This window comes from Engystomops pustulosus, chromosome 10 (genome assembly GCF_040894005.1).
Source record: "Engystomops pustulosus chromosome 10, aEngPut4.maternal, whole genome shotgun sequence".
Classification (NCBI taxonomy): Eukaryota; Metazoa; Chordata; class Amphibia; order Anura; family Leptodactylidae; genus Engystomops; species Engystomops pustulosus.
Genome location: NC_092420.1, coordinates 61,121,755 through 61,148,610, shown reverse-complemented (window position 1 = coordinate 61,148,610; position 26,856 = coordinate 61,121,755). Strand labels below are relative to the sequence as shown.

General features: G+C 42.3%; 2 protein-coding genes across 9 annotated transcripts in view; both read right to left on the bottom strand.

Moving 5' to 3' along the window:
• Positions 1-1,707: 1,707 nt before the first annotated feature.
• Positions 1,708-13,953, bottom strand: LOC140104135 (allograft inflammatory factor 1-like). Of its 2 annotated transcripts, none has more exons than XM_072127520.1 (6): positions 13,870-13,953; positions 13,596-13,651; positions 10,507-10,573; positions 7,273-7,314; positions 6,121-6,283; positions 1,708-1,993 (listed from the first exon to the last, which is right to left on the bottom strand). In XM_072127520.1, the coding sequence occupies exons 2-6, from the start codon at positions 13,617-13,619 to the stop codon at positions 1,789-1,791; spliced, it is 501 nt and encodes a 166-aa protein (XP_071983621.1). In that variant the 5' UTR covers positions 13,620-13,651; positions 13,870-13,953; the 3' UTR covers positions 1,708-1,788. The 2 variants fall into 2 exon arrangements, with proteins under 2 accessions (XP_071983621.1, XP_071983620.1); XM_072127519.1 differs by having other exon boundaries at positions 13,806-13,892.
• Positions 13,954-21,321: 7,368 nt separating this feature from the next.
• PRRC2C (proline rich coiled-coil 2C) overlaps positions 21,322-26,856 on the bottom strand; it is a 36,758-nt gene continuing 31,223 nt past the window's right edge. For 6 of the 7 annotated variants that reach the window (XM_072127366.1, XM_072127362.1, XM_072127365.1 and 3 more), the window contains exons 32-35: positions 26,698-26,804; positions 26,476-26,611; positions 23,938-24,165; positions 21,322-22,519 (exon numbers count right to left, since the gene is read on the bottom strand). In XM_072127366.1, the coding sequence (XP_071983467.1) occupies positions 22,235-22,519; positions 23,938-24,165; positions 26,476-26,611; positions 26,698-26,804 (756 nt within the window). In that variant the 3' untranslated portion in view covers positions 21,322-22,234. The remainder of the gene's footprint in view (positions 22,520-23,937; positions 24,166-26,475; positions 26,612-26,697; positions 26,805-26,856) is intronic. The other variant, XM_072127364.1, reaches the window with a different exon arrangement.

The window sequence follows — 26,856 nt, the reverse complement described above, 5'->3', positions numbered from 1 at the left end:
CAGCCAGCCCAGCCTGCCCCCCGTAGTATACAGCCAGCCCAGCCTTAAAAAAAAAAATAATAAACTTGGCGTCGCCATCGTCCTCGCGGACATCGGGGGAGCAGCGCTGCACATCGGGGCCACCGGAGGGTGAGTATATAAGTTTATTAATTTTTAAGTATTTTTTACTCTGCATTGACTCGTGTATAAGCCGAGGGGACATTTTTCTGTGGCTTATACACCAGTATATACGGTAATCCAAAATAAATGGTGCAGAGTAAAAAATGCGTTTTTATATAATTTTGTATCCCACCCATGCCACTTTAGATAAACACCCCAAAAATCATTCTGCGGGTTGCCCCGAATACGGCAATACCACACATGTGTCAAAAATTGACAGGCTGGGCACACAGCAGGTCTGAGAAGGGAAGGAGCAAATTGCTTTTGGAGCTCCATTTTCACCTGTCTAGATTTGGAGTGCCATGTCAAGTTCGCAGGACCCGTGAGGTACCAGTGCAATACTCCGAGAAATTATATGTTGGAAACTAGACCCCTCAAAGAATTTATCTGGGGTTGTGTCAAGCATTTTAACCCCAACATGATGGTCAAAATTTAATGCAATGTAAATGATGCATATTAAAAATGGTGTTTTTATCTCAAAAATGTCATTTTAACGCCTAATATACTGTACCCAACTCATGTCACTTTAGACCAACACCCCAAAAATCATTCTTTGGGTTGTCCCGAGTAACAGGCTGGGCACACAGCAGGGCTGAGAATGTAAGGGCCGACATTTTGCCTTTGGAGCAACCTTGTCACTAGACTGGTGTTGTGGTGACCCTAAGATACCAGTACAATAGAAACCCCCCCCCCAGTTTTCTCAAATGTGCTAAAGTGGGAAGAAATGTATGCAGCCCATGTCATGCCACTGTGGATAAACAGTGTCCTTGTACCTAGGCACATCAGAAGTCCCAGACTGGGTCCTGCTCCCGCGATTAGCGGGATTAGTCTAAAGACGTCGCTCCGGACCAGAGCCCGCTGACTTCTAAAGTCAGCGGGCGAGCAGAGAGGAGTTAAAGGGAACCTGTCACCAGGGACCTCATTTTCACCAAAGACAGGTTGCAAAAGCCCATGACACCTGCAGTGCAAAATGCCTCTCTGCCTTTTCTAAGCATTTGCATTACAATATAATTGTGTGTTATAACTTACTCTTGCATCCTGACAAAATTCTGGGGGCTTTGGTTTGGATGCATATCAAAAAACATGTGACTTGTTTGAGCTGCAGGCTGCCTCCATCTTTGTGCTCCTGTACAGCTTGTCCCTCCCCCGCTGATGTCTGCTCACCAAGCTGTGACCTCTGAGGAGGAGCTCTGCTGGAGAAAAAAGCTCTGAGGAGTGAGTAACAAAGACAATTCACACGTTGTTTTTTTTAAATGCACCCAAACCAAAGTCCAGCCCCTGTGACTACCCCAGGATTTTGTCAGGATTCAAGAGTAAGTTATAACACACAATTATATTGTAATGCAAATGCTAAGAAAAGGCAAAAAGGCAGATGTGCATTGCAGGTGTAATAAGCTTCTGCAACCTGTCTTTAGTGAAAATGAGGTCCCTGGTGACAGGTTCCCTTTAAGAAAAGATACTTACATAAGCTATCACACTACACAGCGGAAAAAAAGTCAGATGCCACTTCCAATGAAATAGCTGTTTAAAAGGTACAAAACACCTTCAAACCTTTGCATGATACATTTATTAAGTCCAATCTTTTGCAGAAATAAGTAACGTTTTATCAAAGTCTTCGAAAACAGCGGTTCATGCTGCAGGATAAGTGCCTGTATTTTGCATAGCACCCACATCAGCAGGGGATGGTGGTGGGGGAGGGGGAAGGAGTGCGATTGGAGAAAGAAGGCCAGAAGTTACAGTAAATTCTAAGTGACTGATGTAAGATGGGGTCATACGATCCAACCAGCAGGGTCTCTTCTCATATTCTCCATCTTGACCACTGAACCTCAATATCCTTGAAAGATAAGGGATGTTAGGGACCATATGGAATGTGATTTCAGGGCGAGGTCACACCTGGAGTTTACATTGCATTAACATCAAGTTATCAGCCCATTTACAAGACATAATATTAACACTATGGGGATTATTTATCATTAGGCGGCTCCTTACAATAGTTCTATGTCTGCCTTTGGAGCTCCCCTGCCCATTTAATAAATCTGTTTTTGACCCTTTAACCCCTTACAGACATGCAACGTAGTACTACATCACATGACGGCTGTGGGTGAATAGTGAGGGCTCACAGTCTGAGCCCTCTCCATAGTTGGTAAGTCTTTGCTGCATATTGCAGCAAACACTTACCGGTAACTCCCGCGATCAGTGCTAGATGGTGTTAACCGTCCATTGCCACCAGCAAAGCTGCTGGCGGCTTAGAAAAGATCCACATGACGTCATCAAGAAGCACCGATTGGTCGCCATGACAGCCCCAGGTCCCCCACCGCTGTCTTGTTTTAACCCATTCATTACGATGTGCAATTACCACATTGTAATGAATGAGGAGGAAAATCAGACAACCTAGGGCTAAGGTACCCTGAAAAATAGTAAAAAAAGTTAAAATTTATATTAAAAAAAAAAAAAAATTTTCAAATCACCCCTCTTTCCCTAGAACTGATATAAAACAGTAAAAAAAAAAAAAAAAAAAAAAAAAAACCAAACAAGTTAGGTATCCCCACGTCCAAAAATGCCCAATCAAAATATAATAATGGTTTTTCAGTGTGTTTAACCCTGTAACAAATAAAACATTTGAAAATGTTTTGCCATTTTGAAAAATATTTTAAAAATTCTAGAAAAAGCGATCAAAAAGCCACAAAAATAGAAGCAATGAAAAGTCAAAAGTTGCAAAAAAAATTACATTACCCAAAGCTCCATACTTCAAAGTATGAAAAAGTTATTAGCGCCAGAAGATGGCAAAATATATTTTTTTTTTTTGTACAGGAGGTTTTAATTCTTGTAAAAGTATGAAAACATTATAAAACCTACACAAATTTGTTAACCCTGGGATCGAACCAACCCATAGAATAAAGTAGACATGTAATTTTGGGCGCGCAGTGAAAGCTGTAAAATCCAGGCCCACAAGAAAACAGCGCAAATGTGGTTTGTTTACCAATTTCACTGCATTTGGAATTTTTTTCCCCGCTTCCCAGTACACGGCATTTAATATTAAATACTGTCACTATGAAGTGCAATTTGTTAAGCAGAAAACAAGCACTCACAGATTTTTAAAAGGTGAAAAATGAAAAACGCAAAAACGAAAAAGGGTCTCGGCATTAAGGGGTTCATCAATCTCTCAGCAGTGTTTTTTTTTTTTTTTTAAATAATCACAAAATAATAAAAAAACACAGACAGGTAAAATAATCATAGCAGCATACACACCAGGGTTTTTAGCAATTTAATAAAATAATAAAATAAATAACAAAAAAATAAAAACATGATAAATAATCCCCACTGTGTTTATATTGTGCATCTATAATTAGGTACATCTCCTCTCCAATGCTGTTTAATTTCTTTTCAAAACACAATGTAAATGCCACAAGTGACCACCCTCAGAGAATATCAAACATTCAACTGGACAAGGACACCAGAAGGCTCCCTCGACACACACAAATGTGACAAACACATTCCACAGACTGAGCACAGTGTAATGGATGGGAGTCCTTGTATTATACAGAAATAACTCACCGTTGGCACTGCTCTTAAAGGGGTTCACTCAAAAAAACATTTCTTAAATTTCAATCCCTTAGTGATGTTTACACAATAAAGATCATTTTAACCCCTTACTTTACAAGTTTACTATTACTCCCTAGGCTGATCAGTGTAAAATTCCACTGGATGGGGCCTCTCTAAGCAGACACATTAATCTCCCTCTAGATGTTGTGTGCTGACAATGTGCTTAGAGTATCATGGTTCAGGGTTTATCTACATGTTTATTTAGCTTCTGAACTTTCACTAGTATCTGACACATAGAAAGAGAGAGTTCAGAGATTAAATCGGAGAGATGCATATAACACAATATGACATTCTCAGCTCTACTATCTCAGCCATAACATAAAATTTTCAGCTCTGCTATATGCCTCCTTCCCCTGGATAAAGACCTTATCTGTCTGTAGCTTGTAGATTAGGTCTCCTCACACTGTTGCTTGCCAGGAGGAAGTGTGTGTGAGCTCATCTTGCTATGTAAGGGGCCGATGCAGAGAGGAGCTTAGTGCAGCGTCAGACAGGAGAAAAATCTGTCCTGCCTGACCCTAGACTTCTGATTTACGGTTGGATTCTGGGGCAACCAAAAATGTATACACCAGAACTGATAGAGACAGGTTGGAATTGTATCTGAAATGCTGGACTTTTCGTAATAAAATGAATTTGAGAATGTGTTATTTTGTTATCCCGAGTATACTTAAGAATATAGTCTTTGTGGGAATACCTCGAAGGATGGACAGCCTTTCTGTTGGCTTACATATATTACAGTATGTAATGGACCAAGCACTTTCATGTGCACGGGGCCTAATGTTATCCTATACTCACTATCTTAAAGGGGTGACCCTAACAGCTTAAGTTGGTGGCTCTAATAGGGTTACCCATGTTATACTTGGGTAACACTTAGGCTCTAGGAATAGTTAAAATGAGTCATGCTCCTCCCATGAGGCCCAGAATTATGCACCATTCAAGGAATTAGCTTTGACTGAAGTGTTCCTTTAAACCTTCCTTTGAGCCACCAGTCACATGATCCTGCCGGCGAGCAGAGCTACGATTTCACGTTAGGTCCCGTCTCGGTCTTCTGGAAGAGGGAGGTGCTGAGTAATTATTGCTGTCTGCACGTCCTAATCAATCCTCTAGGAGTGGCCGGTGGGGTGTGCTAAGGATATTTGCTCAAATCTACAAACACTTAAAAAGGGGGGTGGTTATGAAGAAGGGGGCCTACAGACCACTCAACCAATCCAAGCTGCGTTTTAATTGACTGGTGCCTAAATGATATTTTAGTGATAAATGCATATTCAAGTACCAGCAGAACTCCCAACTTACAGATGATCTCTAGTTACAGACGGTGTTCTCTGGATGTTTCTAATTTACTCATCTTTAGAACCAGGTTGCAATGATCTACTGTAAGAGTTATCAAAGGTGTGTGCACAGGATAGGGCCTAACTTCCTGATCAGTGGGGATCTCAGTGCCGAGACCTCCCCAGATCGCAAAAATGAGGGGTCCCACCGACCCCTCGTCGCACTTCAGACTAATGGAGCAGACGGCCGCATATGACCGTTCTGATCCATTAATCTCTATGGAGCTGATGGAGATTGCAGAGGAAAGACCCCTCCTTTTCACCATCTGTGGGAATCTCAGCACTGAGACCCCCCATTGATCAGTAAGCTAGGCCCTATCCACGGAATAGGGCCTAACCTGTCTTCATGGGAAAACCCCTTTAAGAACCAATTTTGTACGTAACCATGGGACTGCCCATATATTTGGGGTATCAAAGGGGTTATCCAGTCTCAACAAGTTAGACTCTATACACAGTATAGGGGATAACTTGCTGATCTCAGTGGTGGGACCCCCATGGATCACAAGAACGGGGTCCATTGTTGACAGTGAATGGAGCAGCATTGTGCGTGCCCGACCTGCCACTCCATTCCATTGAGGTGCAAAGGGGGTCTTGTGATATGCAGGGTCCCACTACTAATCAGCAAATTAGCCCTTATACTGTGGATGGGGGCTTACTTGTTGTGTCTTTACACCTTTAAATGTCTTCAATAGTCAAAAAAAAAAAAAAAATATATAAACTTGGTTTGGGTTTCACCCGAGAACACCTTTTCCTGAGCAGAATTTCAAAAGGAGAAACCTGTGGGACAATGAAGATTCTGCAGGCCGTCTACACTATTTTTTCTATTTTTAAACTATGGATTATTTGGGTTGTACCAGGGATTTTTTTAAGCGTTAAAAGGTATATATTCTCATATTTTGCTCACAATATAGCATTTATTCTAGCGAAAAGGAAAAAAAAAAAATCCTCATCTACCTTTAGCCAATTCCATCTTGAAAGACATACTGTACATTTTTAAGAGTTGAAACCAATGATCTCTGGTTTCGGGATTTACCTCTGACACATAGTAGAGCGCCGTCCCAGCATTGCCATGGCACAGTCTTTGTAGTTTAATGTACTTCTTGTATTTCCCGTTACATACTGCACTCTCTTCTTCAGATCAGGCAAAGTCCTGACAATGCCAAGGTCCATAGCCATAGCGTGTAGTGCAACGTAATCTACAATATATATTTTTTAATCATTATAACAAATCGGGGAAAAATGTAAAAGCTGAAGAAACCTGTAGAAAAACGACATTAATCCACTGAAATGGATAGTATTGGATGCTGTATAGGCATTGCATATTAGACTGTACAGTTACTGACAAATAGTACACAAAATGTGATGAGTAAGCGATTGGGTAACAGCATCTCCAAAATAAAACTGAAGCACAACAGGTGAATGCTGAATAGATCATGGGTAGAGGTGAGCAGACCTGAACTTCCTGTTCGGGCGGAGGCAGGACATATTGCCAGATTGGCTGCCAAAAAGCCAATACGGCATGTCAATGCCCCCAGCAGTTAGCCATGGCTTTGATTGGCCAAGGGTGTCCCCTTGGCCAATCACAGCCATGGCTACTAGCTAGGGCCATTATTATGCTGTATTGGCTGTTAGGCAGCCAATCCGGCAATATGCCCGGGTTGTGCGGGCCAAATGGAAAGTTCATCTGTAGTCATGGGTGTCAAAGCCTGGATAGTATGATGAAAAAAAAAAAAAAAAAAAAAAATCTGATAGAGTTAGGGCTGCAGTACACATGCAGTTATCACGGACCATGCTGGGCACGGGATTCCTTGCATTAGATGGATCTATGATGCAAGGATTCCCAGCTTCCACCTCTAAACAGCAGCACCGATACTGTGATGGCAAAGTGTGTGCTCCTATATACACTGCCTACCTAAACATTGTTACATCCAAATACATCAATGGTATTCCATGACCAAATACAGTAGAGAAATGGTTTGACAAAAACTGACTTATGTATTGACTTGCTCTTCATACTCCACAAGTCTGGTCACATCCAGCAATTTAGAACTTTGTTTCGGAACTCAACAATTGCATGTCATGGTCATGTTTAAAGGCCATCAAAACAGAATGACCACAATGAACATTTTGTCCAGCCCAACTGTTCAAGGCCTTAAGAAGTCTTCAATAGCTGTGGGGGACTTACCAATTTCTCCATCACTGGTAGGGTTGTGCCTCAGGAATACACCTAAAGGGACACAAATGTATTATAATAAACCCAAGTACCATTAACTATTAGAGGGGACATCACAGCAGTGGACACAGACAGCATAGGACTCCTTCACAAGACATAAGGCTACTTTATCTATAAGGATACTTCCAGGAACTACAAATTCCATAGGCTCAGTCCCTTAAAGGAAACCTACCATTTCAGATCGTCGGTGTAAGCTGTAAACACCGAGCACCAGCTCAGGGTGAGCTGGTGCCGGTGCTTAGTTTTGTTAGTGTTATAAACCGCGGTATCGCGGTTTTAACACTTTTTAAACTTTATAGCAGAAACTGCTTTGGCGCATCGTGCGCGCGCTTACATAGGAAATGCCGCAGGGCTTCTGCTAATGCCGCAGGGCTTCTGCTATAGCCGAAGCGGCTTCTGCTATAAAGTTTAAAAAGTGTTAAAACCGCGATACCGCGGTTTATAACACTAACGAAACTAAGCACCGGCACCAGCTCACCCTGAGCTGGTGCTCGGTGTTTACAGCTTACACCGACGATTTGAAATGGTAGGTTTCCTTTAAATACAGGGACACTCTCAACAGGTCTTACACTAACCTACCTAGTGGGGTATGAAATATCCTTTATTGTATTCCCTCTTAGGTAAAGTGAGATTTTACATAAAAAAAAAACAAAACAAAAAAACCAAAAACACACGAGACGTATACATTGTAGACAGATGCAAGAAAGATGCCACCATTTCCTAGTATAAGTCTTTGGTTTAAGTCAGTGTTTACACTGGACGTGTCCAAAAAAAAAAAAAAAGCTGTGCCCAGATGTAGCCTGAGGTGCCAAATTACAAACAAATTCTATTCATTGAGAGTGGAGGTAAGGGTGAGGCACAGCTGCTGGAAAATGAATTTAGACATCATGATATTCAGGAAAACAGGCAGGGCCGGCAAACTGGGCATTTGCCCAGGACCCGCTGTCCTAAAGGACCTCTTCGTGTGGACTATTGTGGGCAGAGGATGTATTGCTGCTTTAACCCCTTAAGGACGCAGGGTTTTTCCGCTCATTTCTCGCTCTCCAACTTCAAAAATCCATAACTTTTTAATTTTTACGTGTACAGACCTGTGTCAGGGCTTATTTTGTGCATAACAAATTTTACTTTCCCGTAATGTTATTTATTTTAACATGCCGTGTACTGTGAAGCTGAAAAAAAATTCCAAATATGGAAAAATTGAAAAAAAACCGCACGTGCGTCACGTTCTTGTGGGCTCAGTTTTTTCGACTTTGACTGTGCACTCAAAATAACACCTCAGCTTTATTTTTTGGTTTGGTGCAATCGCGGTGATACCAAATTTATACAGGTTTTATTGTGTTTTAATACATTTTCAAAAATGAAACGAATGTGTACAAAAAAGAAAAAAAAAAAATTGCCATCTTCTGACGCTAATAACTTTTTCATACTTTGGGGTACGGAGATGTGTGAGGTGTCATTTTTTGCGAAATGCGGCGACGTTTTCATTGCTACCAATATTAAATGGAGAAAAGTCTCTGGCGGGCACAGCCCCAACGATACCGCCGACAGCCCAACGCGTGGCCCGACTCTCCAGGGGCAGGGGTGATCACGGCAGGACTTTCCAGCGGTGCTCAATCAATGTATATAAGAAGATGTCCATACATAAACATAGAAAGAGATGACGGCACTCACCGGTTCCAAAAGCATGAAAAGCGTCCTTTATTGGTGGGGAAGCATGCAGGGGGGTAAACAGACAGATTCCGGCAACGGGGCCGTTTCACGCACTGTGGCGCTTTTGTGATCGGCTTGAGAAAGCGCCACAGTGGTTATTAGCGGTGGGGGTTTTCTGCAAAATGCAAAAACCCCCACCTTTGTATGAAGAGGACTCAGCCCGTGAGCCCTCTTCTTACACTCCTTATACCTCTGCGCCGTAGAGCTACGGCGCAGAGCGTTAAGGGGTTAATACTCCTTGGTTGAATGCCCGGGTGAAGATGCTTATCATCGATCTCCTGTCTATATCTATCATCTGTCTAGTTATGTACCTCCTATAATTTGTATGTTTCCCATCTATATATCAGTCTTCCTATCTCCTATTATCTATCTATCTATCTATCCATCTATCAATCAATCTTCTATGTAGCTATCTATATAAAATACAGGCAGTCCGGAGTTTGGTCTTAAGTTGAATTTGTATGCAAGTCGAAAAACTGTATATTTTATAATTGTAGATCCAGACAAAAAAAAATGTTGGCCCCAGTAATAATTAGAGTTTAAACATTTTTTGCTGTAATGGGACCAAGGATTATCAATAAAGCTTCATTACAGACACCTTACAGCTGATTATTGCAATCTGGGACTATAGTAAAGCATTCAGCAAGCGTCACCACAGGTCAGATGGGTCTGTCTGTAACTATGGGTTGTCTGTAAGTCGGGTGTCCTTAAGTAGGGGACCGCCTGTATACTTTAAATGACTGCATCTATAAATCTATATCTCCTTTAATACTTCTATCAAAAATCTACGTATCATCTATCAAATAACTTGATAAGAAAAAGTCAGCTCATCTGGACACCCAGGGCAGAAATGGAAAGCTCGGGTCAGCCTCCGCCAAAGGATTCAACTACACTTCGAGAACGCAATATGATCCATCTTATGATACAACAATCCGATAAAAATGTGATATTTATTCAAAAATGTATTTTTGCCTGCACACCTCTTCCATGTTATTGATCCTTTTTGTAAATTTTTAATGAATTTTTGAATAAATATCACATTTTTATCGGATTGTTGTATCAGTTGTGTTCTCAGAGTATACCCATCATCTATCTACTATAAAATTCTCATACAGTCCCATTTTACAGATTTTCTTACCATACTACTGTGTGTAACTACAAAGTGTTATTATTGTGCAGGGGCAAAGCAGCTTCTTACGGACTGTGACTGTTAATAAAATAGTTTTATTTTGGGTCTCCACTTCCGGCTCTAAAACCGGCGCTGAAGACAGGTGAATTTACTGGATTACCAATTTCTGCAAAGTTTGTTGAAAAGTGAGGCACCTGCTGTGTGTATGGTGCTGAACTCCCCTACAGACAATACAAGAGGGAATGATCCCTCCATAAATTCAGTGCTACATGTGAATGCTGGGATACATTATTCACATTATTCTTAATCAGTTCTCTGCAAAAATATCAAATGCTGAACTCGCTCACGTTTCAGTCTCTCCAGTTTAACAGTCAGGTGTGCAATATCCTGAAAGGGTCCATCTTCAGTATACTCCTGGTGTGAAAAGAAAAGGTCAGTTACTATCACTGAAGTAGAGCTGCCCATACACCTATTCACATAGAAGCTCATGTATGAAAATGGTGGCTCATATCACAATAACCCCAGACGTGGCTGCTCTGCATGTCAGAAGTGGTGTGTGTTTTTAATATACATTTATTAATCTGTAAAGCGCTACAGAATATGATGGTGATAGAATATGATCACACCTGCAGTGCAAATATGCCTTTCTGCTTTTTCCAAGCATTTATATTACAATATAATTATGTGTTATAACTTACCTTGCAACCTGACAAAATCCTCTGTGTAGTCCCAGGGGTTGGACTTTGGTTTGGATGAATTTCAAAAAAACAACACGTGACTAGTCTGTGCTACTCACTCCTCAGATCTTGGTCCCCACCTTTGTGCTCCTGTACAGGTCCTTCCTCCCCCACGGATGACAGCTCACCAGGCTGTGACCTCTGTGAAGGAGCAGGAGGGAGGAGCCACGACTAATCCGCCCACCCTGGTCCATGACTGACCCAACATTGCAACAACCGTGGTGACGGTGAAGCCTGGAGGAGCTGCAATTTTGAAGAGGATGGACAGAGAAGAGACAATGTCCACTTCTCCAGGTAAGTTTATACCCTATATAGATAGCAGGTATTCTGTGTAATCTCTGATGCCTGCTACCCATAGGAGACCTCCTCTACCCTTTTGGATCCTGGTGATGTCACACAGATGGCCTAGAGCACCAGATTCTCTGTGTTCGTCACGCCAAGAACCTCTTGACTTATAATTATGCACATGACCAGGATCCAGCAGGGGAGAGGAGGCGAGTATTGCATCGCATCAGAGGGTGTGCATAACTATTAGCTTGGAGTGCCTGTGCCGTGAAGGCAATTAGCAAATTTGTAAAAGTCTTTTTACAGGTACCCACCGGTACCAAGCTTTCTGAAAACATGTGCCGGGAACTCTGAGAAGACAACAGGGACGTATGTTTAGTGTAAATTAGTAAATTTAAAATGGTTGACTTTCTTTAAGTAACCAACGCAAGGGATATAGCGCAGCTGCCTGACGGATATATCAGTAGGCTGGGCCTCACAATATATTCTGCATGTGTAGGGGGCAGAGATAACATTGGACGACTGTGATGACAGGGGATTTAACAGATAAGTAAGGGTGCCGTCACATGGTGCGTTCTTGGACTGTTCTTGGTGTGTTTTTGCATGTTTAATAATGGGTTTGGCTGGCTTGAATCTGTTTCACAGCTGCTTACACATCCAGAAATGGAGAAAAACAGATTCAATCCAGCCAAACGCATGGTATATATACAAAAACGGACGCATTTAACCGGTTTGCCCTCAGCGTCCAATATATCGGCGGGTGAGCTCAGTGACTTTGCACTCAGCGTCCGATACATCAGACGCGAACGCTTCCTGGTTCTGGGACATTACCCTGTCTCGAGACAGGGTGGCGACAACCACCCGCTGACATCACAGGACCAATTCAATTGGTCCTGCAAGGTCAATGGCTAAAACTGGCCACTGAGCTATGTCATGACTGAAGTAAGTCAGGTGAGATCTGCCGCTCTCTAATGCCACCAATCTGCATTTGGTGGCGTTGGAGAGATACGTGTCCTGTAGGTACTGTTACACAAATCACAACCCCCCCCCCCCAATTGTCCGTTTTTCTTACGTTATTCCCAGCACCGTCGGTTTTTTCTTGCGTTATGGTCCCCATTGTCAGTCCTCCCCCCAACCGCACTTTAAGTGTGTTGTGATAGTAGAAGTAAGAGTAGTGCATGCCATGTATGGAAGACGTAGTCGTAGCATTTTTAAAGCGTGCATTTTCAGTCTATTTAAATGCATGCGTTTTTGGATGTTTACCATGCGTTTGGCTGCTTTAACCTCTTCAGGTCTAAAGCCATTTTAGGGCCTTAGGACCAGGCCTGATTTTTAAAATTTGCCCTGGGTCATTATAGGAGGTTATACCTTTGTCACGCTTTAACATATCCAAGGGATTCTGAGATTGCGTTTTCTAACACTTTGAAGTACAAACAAAGTCGCGCCCACCGGGGCGGGCCTCGGCCCGCTCGCATCAGCGTTTCTATGGAAACGCCTGCGATCGGGAACGAGCCGCCGGTGTTTTGCGTTAATTTTGAAAAACGTTTTTTTAAAACACATGCGTTTTGTCAGTTTTACCGAAATTGCGCAATTAAAAACGGACAAAAATGCATGCATTTTCAAAAAACGGATGCGTTTTTAAAAAACAGATGTTTTTTAACACATGCGTTTTTAACGATCTGAAAACGCACTAACTAAAAACGGCCCAAAAACGCCACGCATGCGTTTTTGTCCGTTTTTCCGAAATTGAAATGAAAAACGGACAAAAACGCATGCATTTTTAAAAAACGCATGCGGTTTTTAACGCATGCGTTTTTAACGATCTGAAAACGCACTTAGTAAAAACGGCCCAAAAACGCCATGTGTGTCTTCACCCTAAGAGTTTTTTGTAACATTTACAGTACAGCAGTGCAGATAATTGTAACACGGTCTTAGGACGGATTCACACTGGTGGTTTTTTTCACATCATTGATTTTTTACTGACCCATTCTTCGGTCACACTGTGTATTTTGGTTGCATTTTCATTGCATTTTGAAACGCATTACAACAGCTGAGATGAGGTGATTTGCCTAATTACATTACTGTTAACATGTGTTTTTACGTGACAGTGCATTTACACTGCGTTTGTAAACGCAAATGTTAACAGTAATTAGGCAAATCACCTCATTTCAGCTTTTATAATTGTTTCAAAATGCAATGAAACGCACAGTGTGACCGCGTCCTAAAAGCTTTTTCACTGATCAGTTTAGAACCGATTCTTTTTTGTGTTCACTGACTACATCGGATCAGTGGAAAAAAAACTAAAGTGTGAAAAAGCCCATTGAAATGAAAGGTTGAGTGGAATATCACTGATGTGAAGAAGGAAAAAAAAAAAACGGGCCAGTGTGAACCCACCCTTACAAATGTATACCAACCTTATTTGTATGATTAATGTCCATCTCTAGATGAGCTCGTCTTTTAATCTGTTCCCCTGAATAAGACAGAAAATTTATTTAATTACGATATAAACTCTCAAACTACTCCAAGTGCATTCACGCCACATATTATCAGTTGATGGTGACAATAACAATAAACATGAGCAAAAACTTTACAAAAAGTTTTTAAAGCTACTAAATCGGTCTCACCCAGATCCATTGTAAAACACTCAGACAAGAGGTCTAAGCTGAAAGAATTTAAGGAATGACCTACACCTGCTGAAGAACACAGGTAATTAAAGGCTCCATATGATCGGGCTACACATAGGGGCTCCTGGATCAATTGTGGTCAGATACAGGCTGTGAGGGTGCGTTTTCCGGCTGCGTTCACACATTCAGTTTTTCTATTGCAGTTTTCAATGTTCAAACCAGGAGTGGAGTGAAAAGAAGAGGAGGAGTAACATCTTTCCATTATATGTTATCACTTAGCCTATGAAGCCAAAGCACGGAGGGGCTCTAGTAATGCCCCTATAGCACTTCTGGCTCATTAACCCCTTAGCGCTCCGCGCCGTAGCTGTACGGCGCTGGTTCCACCGAATAGCGCTCAGCTCAGTACAGCTACTGCGCGAGCGTATCCTTTCTTCTAAGTGTCACCACGTCGCGAGACATGGTGATATCGGGATGGGACTTGGGTGACGGAGGCAAGAGGAGTTCCTGTCGGCGTCACCCGACCAATCAAATCGGTCCCGCCACCCGATCGCTGCGATTGGCCAGCCAATTGCAGCGTTTTTGGGCTAAAAACGTGGTTTTGGCTCCTTCCTCCAGCGGCACCATTTTGGTTTGGTATCACTGGAGAGAGGAATAGAGCGTTACTGTGTGCACCAAAATACACATTTGCATTATTACACTATTCTGATCCCTATCTGACCCTATTGTTCCCTATAAATCCCTATCCCTATCTGTTTTTTCCTGTGTCTTGTGTGTTCCCTGTGTGATCACACTTGTCTCTTGTCTTCCGTTTTTGTCTGTCTGTCCCTTCTGAACCCAAAGCACTTTCCAGTGCGCTGTGGTAGCGTTGTTCTGCACTGGATGCACTTTTCAGTGCTCCGTGTGAATAGCGCTGCACAGTATCTTTAGCAGTAGTTAGTTTGTCTTAGGGCAAGCCAGGTGCATTTATAGCGCCTTTTTGCGCGGTGCACATATTTTTTTTTTTTCCAGAGCGCCGTAGGTGTACCCGTAGTTGGGTGCACTTAGCTATTTTTGTGTGTGCCATCTGTGCGGCTTGTCCGTGTAGTTTGGTGTGCATTATATAATTTTTTGTGTGTGCCATCTGTGCGGCTTGTCCGTGTAGTTTGGTGCGCATTATATAATTTTTTGTGTCTGCTAGACGGTTTATCTGTGTAGTTGGGTGCACATCATCTAATTTTTCTGGTGTAAGTTCTCTATTTTTTTTCTTGTGCAGGTTCTTATTTTTTGTGTGCAATGTCTCAGAAGACGTACACCGTGTTGGAGGCATATAACATGCTTGCCTCTGACACTGAGTCAGCTAGTGGGGATGATGGTCCCTTTTAACTATCATCATCCTCCTGCTCATCTTCCAGTGACCTGGAAGGACCCCCCAAGAAGGCACCGTAGCACTTCTGGAAGTGAGGCCACATCACGTAATGTACCAGGGAAGCACTCTCCAGGAGTAGTTCCTCAAACTGCCAAGAAGGGAAGGTCACAGAAGAGGTGCAGGGTGTGCTCCAAAAATGGTATTCAGAAGGACACCATTCATCACTGTGAGATATGCCTAGAAAAACCAGGGTTATGTATGAAAGATTGCTTCCGAATTTATCATACATCCCTGGATTTTTAGAGTACCCTGTTGTTACCCTGATGTACTATGCACAGCTTATACATCATGCCGCATGCCGCACCTTCCCTTCTAAGCTTTGCCATGTGCCCAGCCTGTAGATTACTGCCCCGTATGCTTTACCCGGGAAAACATGCATCATGATTTTTAGGGTGTTTGTCTCCCGTGGCAGGAGCTGGGCACAATATGACATAATGGATATTTTTTACTATGCACTATCCATTATGTACTTTTTAGGGGTCCACCTGTGGGGTTAAAATGCTAACTATACCCCTAGTTAACAAAGCGTTAACAAAACACAGATGTAAACACTTCCTGGAGCTCAGGTCTGAATTTCTCCAGTTGGGCTACAGACCAAAAGTGACTGACAACCAAATAGGTAAAGCAGCAGCCATCAACAGAGATGATTTACTCAAATATAAGGAGACCCAACAGGAGGTCAGAGTGCCCCTAGTAGTCACTTACAGCCCACAACTGGAGATCCCACGTCACATTGCCATAATTTATATAATATTGTTATGCTGTTAATCTGTAGTTTTGAAGTATTCTGTTTATTTAATAAAATTATTGATATAATTATTTATTTTGGCAACCCAATAATAAAGCAGTGCGGCCAATTTTTAACCCAACATGTTTAATTTGTGTTACCATGACCAGGGGCACCTGATAATTTTATTGAAGGGGGAACATGGTAACACAATCCCCTAAAATGGTTCTCAAGGGTTCATTAACAAGGAGGATTATATTTTGGCATATTTTTATATATTTTTGGTAATTTTATGTTCTGTTTCCCGTTTTTTCCGGGAGGTAGTTTTGTGCACTTTTCTGCCAGATGTTTGTTTTCACAGATACTGCCTGCTGATGGGCTGAAGGTGAAGATCAGCTGTGATTGGTAAACAGCTGGATCTATGGCAGCATTGTAACCAGGCAAACTATTTTAGGCAGACAGCTGATTGGCAGGTGGCTACAGTAACTTACCCATAAATTGAGCTGTCAGCAGGGTGTCTGGGCCAGTGTGAAGAAGAATCCCACCCAGACCGCCCTAATGTATTATTTCTCCTGACCGTCGCAGGGCTTATTGGTGGGGGTTTTGTCTCCCAGCTCATCATGTTACGGTATGTTGTTAATCTGTAGGTCTGAATGATTCTGTTTATTTAATAAAATTATTGATTTAACCCCTACATGCACCAGGACGTTATAGTCCGTCCCTACATGCAGATACTTCCCGCTTCAGGCACCGGCTCACGAACAGAGCCAGGACCAGAAGCAGCAGCTTCTACAGCTGACACCGCGCGCTAACACCTGCAATCGGAGCCGGCTCAGATCGCGAGTGTTACATGTCACAGTCAAGCATGACCGCGCTGTGTAAAAGTGTTCCCCCTATAGATCGGATCCCCGTGCCTCTGACCGGGGGATCCAATCAACTTCAGGGCAGCCAGATCCCTTCCGGGTCCGACTGTAAACTCTCTGTGCATGCATCTGCATGCTCAGATAGTTTACACTGCTCTACAATGGACCTGCACTGTAAACATAAAACGCAAAAACGTTCCAAAAAAAAATTGAATTAATGCCTTTAAAAAATGCTTTAAAAAGTACTGAAAAAAAGTTCTGCACTCTAAAATAAGCCCACTAAACAGAACAACTCTTCTGGCAAAAAATAAGCCCCTAACCAGATTTGTCAGCCGAAAAATAAATAAGTTATGCATAGGAAAAGATGGTGACGCTAAAATGAACAAGATTTTCTCCAAATCAGTTTTTATTCAGTAAAATGAAATAAAATACACAACACCCCCCCCCCCCCCACATATTTGGTAACACTGCGTCTGTAACCGTCACTGATATTCTGTGGTGAGATGTGTGTGTACTGCAGCCATTGGGTCATTAACATATCAAAAGGCTTTGAACAGTAAGAAGCCACCATGAACCAGGTGTGAGATTCCCTGCACACACTGGGGTCTGTCCTGAAGGGTCTTAGGGTGGAGTTATAAGGGGTATCTAGGCTGGTAAAACCAGAAATCTCTCTTTGATTCCTGACCCATGCCCCCCCCCCACTTAACATAAGGAACCAGGTTATATATTGTGTGTGCTTTCTGTGTATGTATATAACTTTATAAGAGTAATTATAACATAATACTTATTATAATATAGTAGACTTTATACGTGTACCTATAGATATTCCAGGAGTTATGTGTTTTACTATATATACATAACTATCTGCAGTGAGTGTGTAAATACTTGTATATTTATCCCATTCACACGTGGATCTGTGCTGTGCACACGTGGAGTAGATATACAGTATATGCTATTGTGCATGAGTCTCTATATGTACATGTATATGGTCAGGTACTGGATGTGACTCCTGCTTCAGGATATCTCCAGGAGCTGCGGTAGTGTTAGAATATATTGTATATACATACACATTACTGGGGTCCAGGAGGGGGCAGGAAAGGAGGCCTCTGTCTGTAGTTGTGTTCTCTATGTATTTTGTATTGTATTTTACGTAGTTACTTTGTCACATGTATGTTGTTAGTAAAGTCTTTTTATATAAAAGTATCTGCGAGGGTTGTATGTTACTCTTGTGATGTATGAGGGACTGGAGTAGGTGCTTATGGTAAATAGCACCGACTAAGGGATTGGACAGAACCACTGAAACCTATTGGAACTAAGTAAAAACCCAATCCCCAAATCCCCTTTATCACTGCATATGAAAGACGGCGATGCTAAAATATGTAAATGAAGTATTTTCGTGATCGTGTGGACCCATAGAATAAAAATAATATACTATTTTTATGGTATGGTAAACGGCTGCATCCTAAGGTCCAAAATAGGCTGAGTCCTGAAGGGGTTGATTATTTATTTTGATTAACCCAATAATAAACAATTGCGGCCAATTTTTAACCCAACATGGTTTATGAAGTCTTTATTTATTTTGGAATTATTAAGCCCATCTTATAAGTGGGATTGGTGTCACCATGGCTGCAGATGGAGGGTCATGTGACCTATGACCAGGAGCAAGCACCAGGACCTTATGATAGTATTCATAAAATATAAAAATCAAGGTCCTGATAGGGCAATTGTTCATGGACAGAGATCACATGACCCTCCATCTGCAGCCATTTTATGGTCAGGAATGTCTGTCAGATGACTGTTATAGATGTATTTTGGTAAATTACCTAATATCCTGTTCCCCACAATTAGTCAGATTTAAAAAAAAAAACCCTGAAGTGGCCAATCCCTTTAACTACAATACCACACACTACTCAGCTGTGGAGATGTTATTTTTTGAAGAAAGCAGCCATGTTCATTAAACTCCAGACAACCAATTGCCATGTTATACCAGGGTATGCCCACACATACCAGACATATCTGTTATGTTACTTTACTGCTGCTCCTTCCTGGCCTAAAGTTAAACTTTAGAAATATGCAAATTAGTGTTTTGGGGGCGAGTTGCACAGCACCCTTTCATTTAAGTCACTCTTGGGCACAAGATATAGATCAGGACTCCAGAGGTGCTCATACAACGTTTGCCTTATTTGCATATTTTCCACCATGGGTCCCTTCAGCTGCCCCCATGTGTTGCTGAGGCTGGAGGACACAGCCTGACCTGCGCCAGACCGGCAACGCCGAAGCACCACCTGATCGGACGCTGGCTCCTAGAGACTAGCAAAGTACCCACTGCTGCTCCTCCTGCGCTCAAGTCTGGGAATAGTAGGCCGTCTCTACTGAATGGACCACAGAGTGCCGGCCAGCTCTGGCCTAACACCTGGGGCTGCTCCCTCTTTGGCCTTCCTTCCGTTCTCCACACAGCTGGCTGCTGCAGCATACTGACCACCTATACGTGACAATGCTCCTGAGACACTTCTTCAGGACATAACCCTGATGAGACCATCGCCACCACCAGCTCACAATTAAGTCCACAAGCCCTCGGTGAATTCCCAGCACGATGCTACCCTGCTTTGGAAGAGCTACCTGTGATGACACCAGCGCACAAGCCAACGACACTGGATTACATCGGGGCGATGGTCAGGTGCCATAGAGCACCGGTACCTGGCTGCACCTAAACTAACTGCTGAGATGCAAGTTATTCCAATACTAGCTTAAAAAAGTCCTACAGCAATCCCCCCCCTCCCCTCACACACCAATTTTTGAATCCCTATGAACAGTGCTATGTACGTGTATATGTACGTCTGTAACCATGTAACCAGCAAGACTAAGCAAGCATCAAGTGTAAACTTTCTAGTTTGTGTAACTCAGTTTGTATAGTATTGATTATAACATAACATGTCTGCAACCCTATCCCTAAATGTCACCGCTAAGCCTGTGCACTGTGTACAAAGATAGTTATATTATTATTATTATATTTGTAAAGTGGCGTTTTGGCATGGAAGGAGCTACCGGAAAATAAAAGCAAAGGTATGGGTGGCATGTGTAGGCATAGTATAGGTCAGTGATGGCTAACCTATGGCACTGGTGCCAGAGGTGGCACTCGGAGCCCTTTCTGTGGGCACTCAGGCCATCACTAGAGATGACTCCAGGTATCTTCCTACAGTCCCAGACAGCCCAGGGCTTGCTGTGCACAGAGCTATTTTAAAGTGACAGCTCTACCTGGGACTATTTTCTGCTTTATTTGTGTCCTCAGGGTGCTGGTATCAATGAAAACTGTGACAAAGGAGGGAGCATAAATCACAAATTAAATTTCTGTTTTGGCACTTTGCGATAAATAAGCGGGTCTTGGTTGTAGTTTGGGCACTCGGCCTCTAAAAGGTTCGCCATCACTGGTATAGGTGGTGGCTGATTCCCTTTAAGAATAGAGTGGATAGAGGTAAAATGTAAAACGTACATCTCTACAAACACAAAACTAGTCAAAACTATCACTGGGATTTCCATTTACCTAGATATGTTGTCGAGAATGGCATGTTAATGTCTGTAGCGTGGTAAACGAGTGAACACTGAGGAAGATGGGAGAAGTTTGGGATGTGGCAGAGATTTGGATTACCATACAGGGTAGGTGGAGTGCTGGTTTAACTCTTTTCGTCTTGTAAGAGGTGAGGCCGCCTGTTCTGTCAGCATAAAAAACAAGATAAAAGCACCTGCAGAACAGGTAGATACAGCAGCAGAGCCGCTACTCATCCTCTAGCACAAAAGAAATCTATGCACGCATGACAAGCAGCAATCTTCATTTATTTAGAGAATACTTTATTAGTTCCCGTAATCAAACCTGGATAAAGTAAAGACCTTACATATTTTCATACAACATAGTTCTCTGACTCTCTCTCCACAATGCAGGGGCTAAGGGTAGCTGGAAACTCTGTACAAAGCCAAAAGGATGCCAGGGAAATCTATACTATCCCCAATCTTAAATTGCAAATAAATGACAAAAAACGGCTAAAAAGAAAAGAAAATTGTATATTTATATATATTTATATATTTATATTAAAAAAAAAAGAAAGAAAGAAAAAATACAACTAAACTGCAGCTTGCTCTTTTATCTGCATCTAATCTGTACAGCAGGCCAAATGGGAGTATGACTTCTGGGAAGCAGTACACATAAAAAACAAACACACAAAAAAATAAATCAGCAGCTTAGGAACAGGTCATCCTATACTAAATGGAAGTTACTGGCAACACAAGTACTAAGGATAAGGACTAGTGACTGACCACTGATAAACCGTAATTTAAAGGGCCACACTCCCTAATGAGGGACCAACAATTAGTGTATAACATCCCTTTAACACGATTTCCTTCTTCCTTGATTTAGGCAGACACCAATTCTTTATAAACTCTGGGGACTTCTCTTTATTAGTTTCTTTTGTAGATATTTGGTGAAAAAACAAAACAAAAACAAAAGCAAAACCCTTATATTGCGCAAAATAAGTTTTTTTCTTTAAGTTTAATAAGAACACCTTTACCACAACAAAGCCGCATTTACAAGATATCTCATAATGTACAGGTTTTTTCTGTCTTGTCCAGAACAAAAAGTGAACTCCTGCTTTCCTATTATTTCTATAAAAAGGTCGCAGAAGAACGTGATTTCACTTTAAAAGGAAGGAAAAAAAAAAAGTCACAGAGGTTGGATCTGAAACGTACAGTATAGACTGATATTTGACAGCAGCGGCATTGGAATTGGTTTTACTTTCTACACAACTGACCATATATCTATGTATGACCTCAGAATTGCCTCAGGGAGGGGGTATATACTCAATGCCTTCACCTGCAACCTTTAAAGACCACATGCACGCTCTTTCTTGAGTCGGGTCTGTGAGGATCCAAACCTTAATAAATCGCTTGAAAGCATTTCGGGAGAATGTCATGTAAATCGGGGGGCACAACATACACACGACACACAGAGAGAAGCCAGATACTGGGAGAGCTAACACTGTGGTGAGGCAACTATGTAACCCTAAACAAGACCATAAAGCGTGTTTGGGTGTACATATATGACGACGCTGCACTTCAGCTCACTGGGGGTTATTGTTGAGAACTCGGGGGGTAGTGTTTCAGTGTGAGCTTCCCCAGGTGGTATACAGTGTTATACACTGGGTATAGTAACATGCCAGCATTGTGCTGCGCTCACTAGTCACAGACAACCCCCTAGCAGAAACTAGAAGACTCCAAAGTAGTCTCCTCTGTTTCACGCCATGAGATGCCTGAAGGATGGAAAGACACTATACTCTGATCTCTAAGGCTGCTCTTCTCCTTCCTAATCTTAGATCAGCTGCTGCGGTTTTCAGTAAACATTTGATTCTTCTCCATACACATAGGTGTAGCACTGTCCTAGCCGCCTCTATGATTTTGTGTCTTCAGTTTTGATGGCTTGAGGTTTTATTGGTCCAGTTCTGATGGGTTTTGTGGTGGTCGGCACCGCAGCTTGAGGCAAGGCAGCAGAAGCAGCTGAATTCTCTTCTACCTTCTCCTGCGAGACCATAGAAGGCTCCGTTATGGTGTCTGAAGGCTTCAAAGGGCCCAATGCAGGTTTCTGAGGTTTGGGGATGATAGGTTTGCTCTGCTGATGTTGCTGCTGTTCAAAGAAGCGATGTGTCGACTGTAAAACCTCTGCTCTCTGTTTTGCCTTAAGGGAAAGGAGAGAAAGGGGGAAAAAAAAGACGTGTCCCATAAATTAAGATGTGTCAAGGTATATTTAGGCAATTGTTTCATTATACCGCTCATCTGCAATGCTGAAAGTGAAAACAACATTATGAAGCTTCAGGATCTCCAGGAGAAATACTGACAGATGAGGAGCCTCTATATAAAAGCATTAGATGAGACGGGTCCACCAAAATGGGAGCAATTAGTAAAGAGGATACCTACATTATTGGGGTTATCTGAGAGTAGCAATAAATTAGGGACAGGGCTGGGTCAGATTTATTTTTTTAAAAACCGAACCTGTACTCTCCAGCGGTCCTGATATCCTGCTCCGCGGTCCCTCCGATCCGTGCCCCTGCAAAGCTGCGCTCAGGGAGCTTCCAGCTGGTCACTCACATCCGTCACCATATCCCAGCTGTTTTCCGGAGGAGGTGAGTACACTATATATATATATATTTTTTTAAAGCCCTCCCCTAATTTATTGTTACTCTCGGATAACCCTTCTAAGGCTCATAAAGTCTCAATTAAGGCCACGTTAACACGTATGTGCTTGAAATGTGTTTTGACTCTCAATTCAAGTGCAGATGCAGTTTGGACTTACACGTTTGTGTTCGGGAACAAGCAACATTGTGTTTTGCTGGTTAACAAGGCAAAACACGTGTTGCTTGTTTCCCGCCACAAGCGTTTAGGTGTAAACTGCATGAGTATCCAAGCACAATTGGAGTTTAAAGTGTCACGGAAAAGCAGGACCTCTCATCCATTAGGTAATGCTAAGCAGAGCAGCATTTATCAGTTTTACAGAACTAATCTACCAGACACAAGTGTTTGCCTTTTCACGCTGCAAAAACAGATTGTGGTTCCACGGTTTGTGGCCTTTGTGTAATTGACATATTAACAAAAGGGAGTTCTCAGTCCTATAGGGGTTAGGCCTCATGCACACAATCGTATATGGGGGCCGTGAACTAGCTGCACAAATTGTGCTTAGATCACAGCCCCTATAGAGGTCTATTATGCACAGCCCTGGTGCAGCCGCCATGCCTCATCAGGCACTTTCAATTGACATGAATACAACAGAACACAGCCGTTAATGTGCATCAGGTATTGCCCGACTGGTTATCGACTACTTATCCATTATTGTGGAAGAAGCAAGGCGCACCCGACCATTTCATTTATCAAGATAATTACAATGGGGGAGATTAAGTGTTTAAGAGGTAAAACTGTGCTAGTTGTCCATGGAAACTAATCATCTTTCATTTTATAAACTGCTGTGGGGTGATTGGATACTATGGGCAACTAGAACATTTCTGATAAACCTCCCCGAATGTCTTATAGAAATTAAAGTGGTTTTCCCCGCTCACAGTTTATTATTTGGCACAGGTGGCTCATGCCAGAAACCAAACTGACCTTCAGATCCTGCTCTGCCTTTATTGCAGCATTAACCCGCACACCAGAGGGTGGAACAGGAGGGGCTCGAGACACATGATGAAGGCGTGGATGGTTCATTAAGCCTGTGGGCATCTGTGGGGGCATCTGACTTGTCAGTGGGATAGGTGGACGCTGAACTGGAGGCTGGAACGCGTTTGGATGTGGCCCTCTGACCATTGGAGGAACCAAATTAGGCTGAGACAGTATCTGAAAAAGGCGGGTTATAATAGAAAAACAAGAAGATTACTTTCACAATTCAAAACTTTTTTTTGACTCTTAGGCTACATGAATGTTGTTCTTGTCTGTGTGATGCTTTTTTGAAGATGACACGGTGGCACATTCATTTCAATGGACTCATGAACATCATCGTATTTTCACTGATCAGTGAGAAGGCTGTAGAAAATTATTCCTATTCCTGCCCATGTTTGTATCCTTTTCCTTCCCATAGAAGTCTACGGGAATGTGAAATACTTCTTGATACACGTCAGTTTTCGGATGATTTGCCAGTTAAAGAAAATTTACCATCAAAGTCAAGCAGGATGAACCAGGGGCACTTACCCAAGCACTGTGACTATGGTAATGTACTTCTATGTGTTACCAGAGGAGCTCTGGTAAAGCTCCAGAGCCTTTCAGATAGGAGGCCATGGATAACAAACATGGGATTACCACATTTACAGTACCTAGTTTAAATAATCCTAATTTTTAATGGTATGACAATTTTCTTTAAAGGGAACCCGTCACCACTATTTTCATAAATACAGGTAGTGGCAGGTTCCTATAGAGCTCTAGTAACTATCTGACACCCTGCTTTTAGCTAAAAATTGTTCCCCTCAGATCCCCATAAAATCAGAGTTATAATCTTGCCTGGTATCTATGCAGCTTTGGAGCTAGTCCACGGGGGCGTGGCCTAATGTCATGTGACCAGGGTGACATCATCAAAGGTCCTTGAGCTACTTAATATGAAAACTATACCCCATGTACATATCTGACCACATAAAACCATCACAGCAGCCTCCATGGACTTCTAGTCCTCTCCATGCAGCCTGCTGTGATTTCATTTGATAAAATATACTGTGATTTCATAGTGTACAGTTCCTAATGCTACAAAAGCTATAGGACCTGCGATGATGTCACCCTGGTCACATGACATTATAGCAGCATACAGAGATAGGGATGGGGAGGAGCTGCTGGATTCAGCCCGAGGAGGCCACGCCCACCTGGACTACATGTAGCCATGCTTAGTTACCAGATAAAACTATAAAGTTGAATATATGGGAATCTCAGGGGCATAATTTTTAGCTACAAGCAGGGTGTCAAATAGTTATTAGAGCTCTATAGGAACCTGTCACTAGCTGTATTTGTGAAAATAGTGGTGACGGGTTCCCTTTAACACAACCACAAAATTGACCATAGATCTGAGCCAGAGACCAGCACATGTAGCATTAAGATGTGTTCACAAGCTGCATCACCACCGCAATGTAAAGTGCGGCACTGCTTATTTTGGTACAGTTTTGGATTATGCAGGAGGAGTTACTGTGGGAATTAGCAGATCAAGGATAGATTTCAATGCACTGTAAATAGTACTGCCAGAGTAAACCTGTGTGCCCAGAGGCAGAACAGATGGAGGTTTTCCTACTTAAATGCTACTCAATTACATTCCTTTATCCTTGTAAATACCTCAGTGTCCTTGACCCTACGTGTAGGAATTTTTGAAAATGCAGTGTACAGTGTAAGAATACAAGGTGCCATTGTTGACAGGGAAATACACGGAGTAGCATAGTGTATGCAGCCCTGCATGTTCAGGTTGGGAAAGGGATCTAATGGGACTGCCAAGTCTGTGGACAGCAATACAGCAGCAGCGGATGAGCCGGCCATATGATCGAGGGAAATCATGAGTGAAAGGGGCTTTCTGGTCTCCTACTCAGTTTTATACTGATGACCATCAAAACAGATTGATTTAAGAACAAGAGCTAATATGCAGTTTCTGCAGCCACCTCTTTATAATGATCTTCACCATAAACGTCCAAGTATTTTTAATTCTATTGGGAAATAGACAAATCACACAGATGTGGTCAGTTTGTGTAACAGATTGTGCTTTCATTTCTTATGGACGGGACTCCAAGCATCATATCGATATAGGATACAAGGAAGGGTCTCCTTACAACATATATTACCATGATGAGGACAAAGCATAGGGTGCTATTAGTGAATTGATCTCCGAAGGAGCATAAGCAGTGTGACGCCTGAGTGGTCGGCCACAAGTAAGTATGTGTAAACCATTTCTGCAGCTCAACAAACTCATTATTATGAGAATAATATAGTCTAATGTGTCTGGCACTCCAGCTCTTACTGATGTCACTATATGGGGCTGAATACATAATTCTTATGTGGGAAGGAATAGAAGACTTTATCAAAAGAAAACCCATTATCCTCCGATTCTGTACTACACTCATGGGAAAATATGCGTTTAGTACAGAAGGGATGGATAATGTGTGTATTACATGTATAACCACTTACCTGAGGGGGGAACTGTGGTGCGGGGAACGGTGGTTGACCCATTCTTACACTGGCCGCTGTTGAAGAAAACTGATGCTTCTGATAAATCAAGCTGTTCATTTTACTGGATTGGCTATTGGGGCTGGTGGAACTGGCCCTGGAGAGACACAGAAAGAATGGAAAAGCTGTAATGCAAGAACTACGGTAATGGTCAGGTGCTTTGCGTGTTACATTTCAACATACCGAAAAGGACTGGAAGTAGGTGTGGTGCTTCTGCCTCCAACAGGTGGGGTGCCAGGCTTCACATGGTCCAACCCACTGCCATAAGGTTTAAGATCTAGATCAGTCATCTATACAAAGAAAGAAAATGTCAGGTTAGTAAAAACAGCTTATTTACTTTGT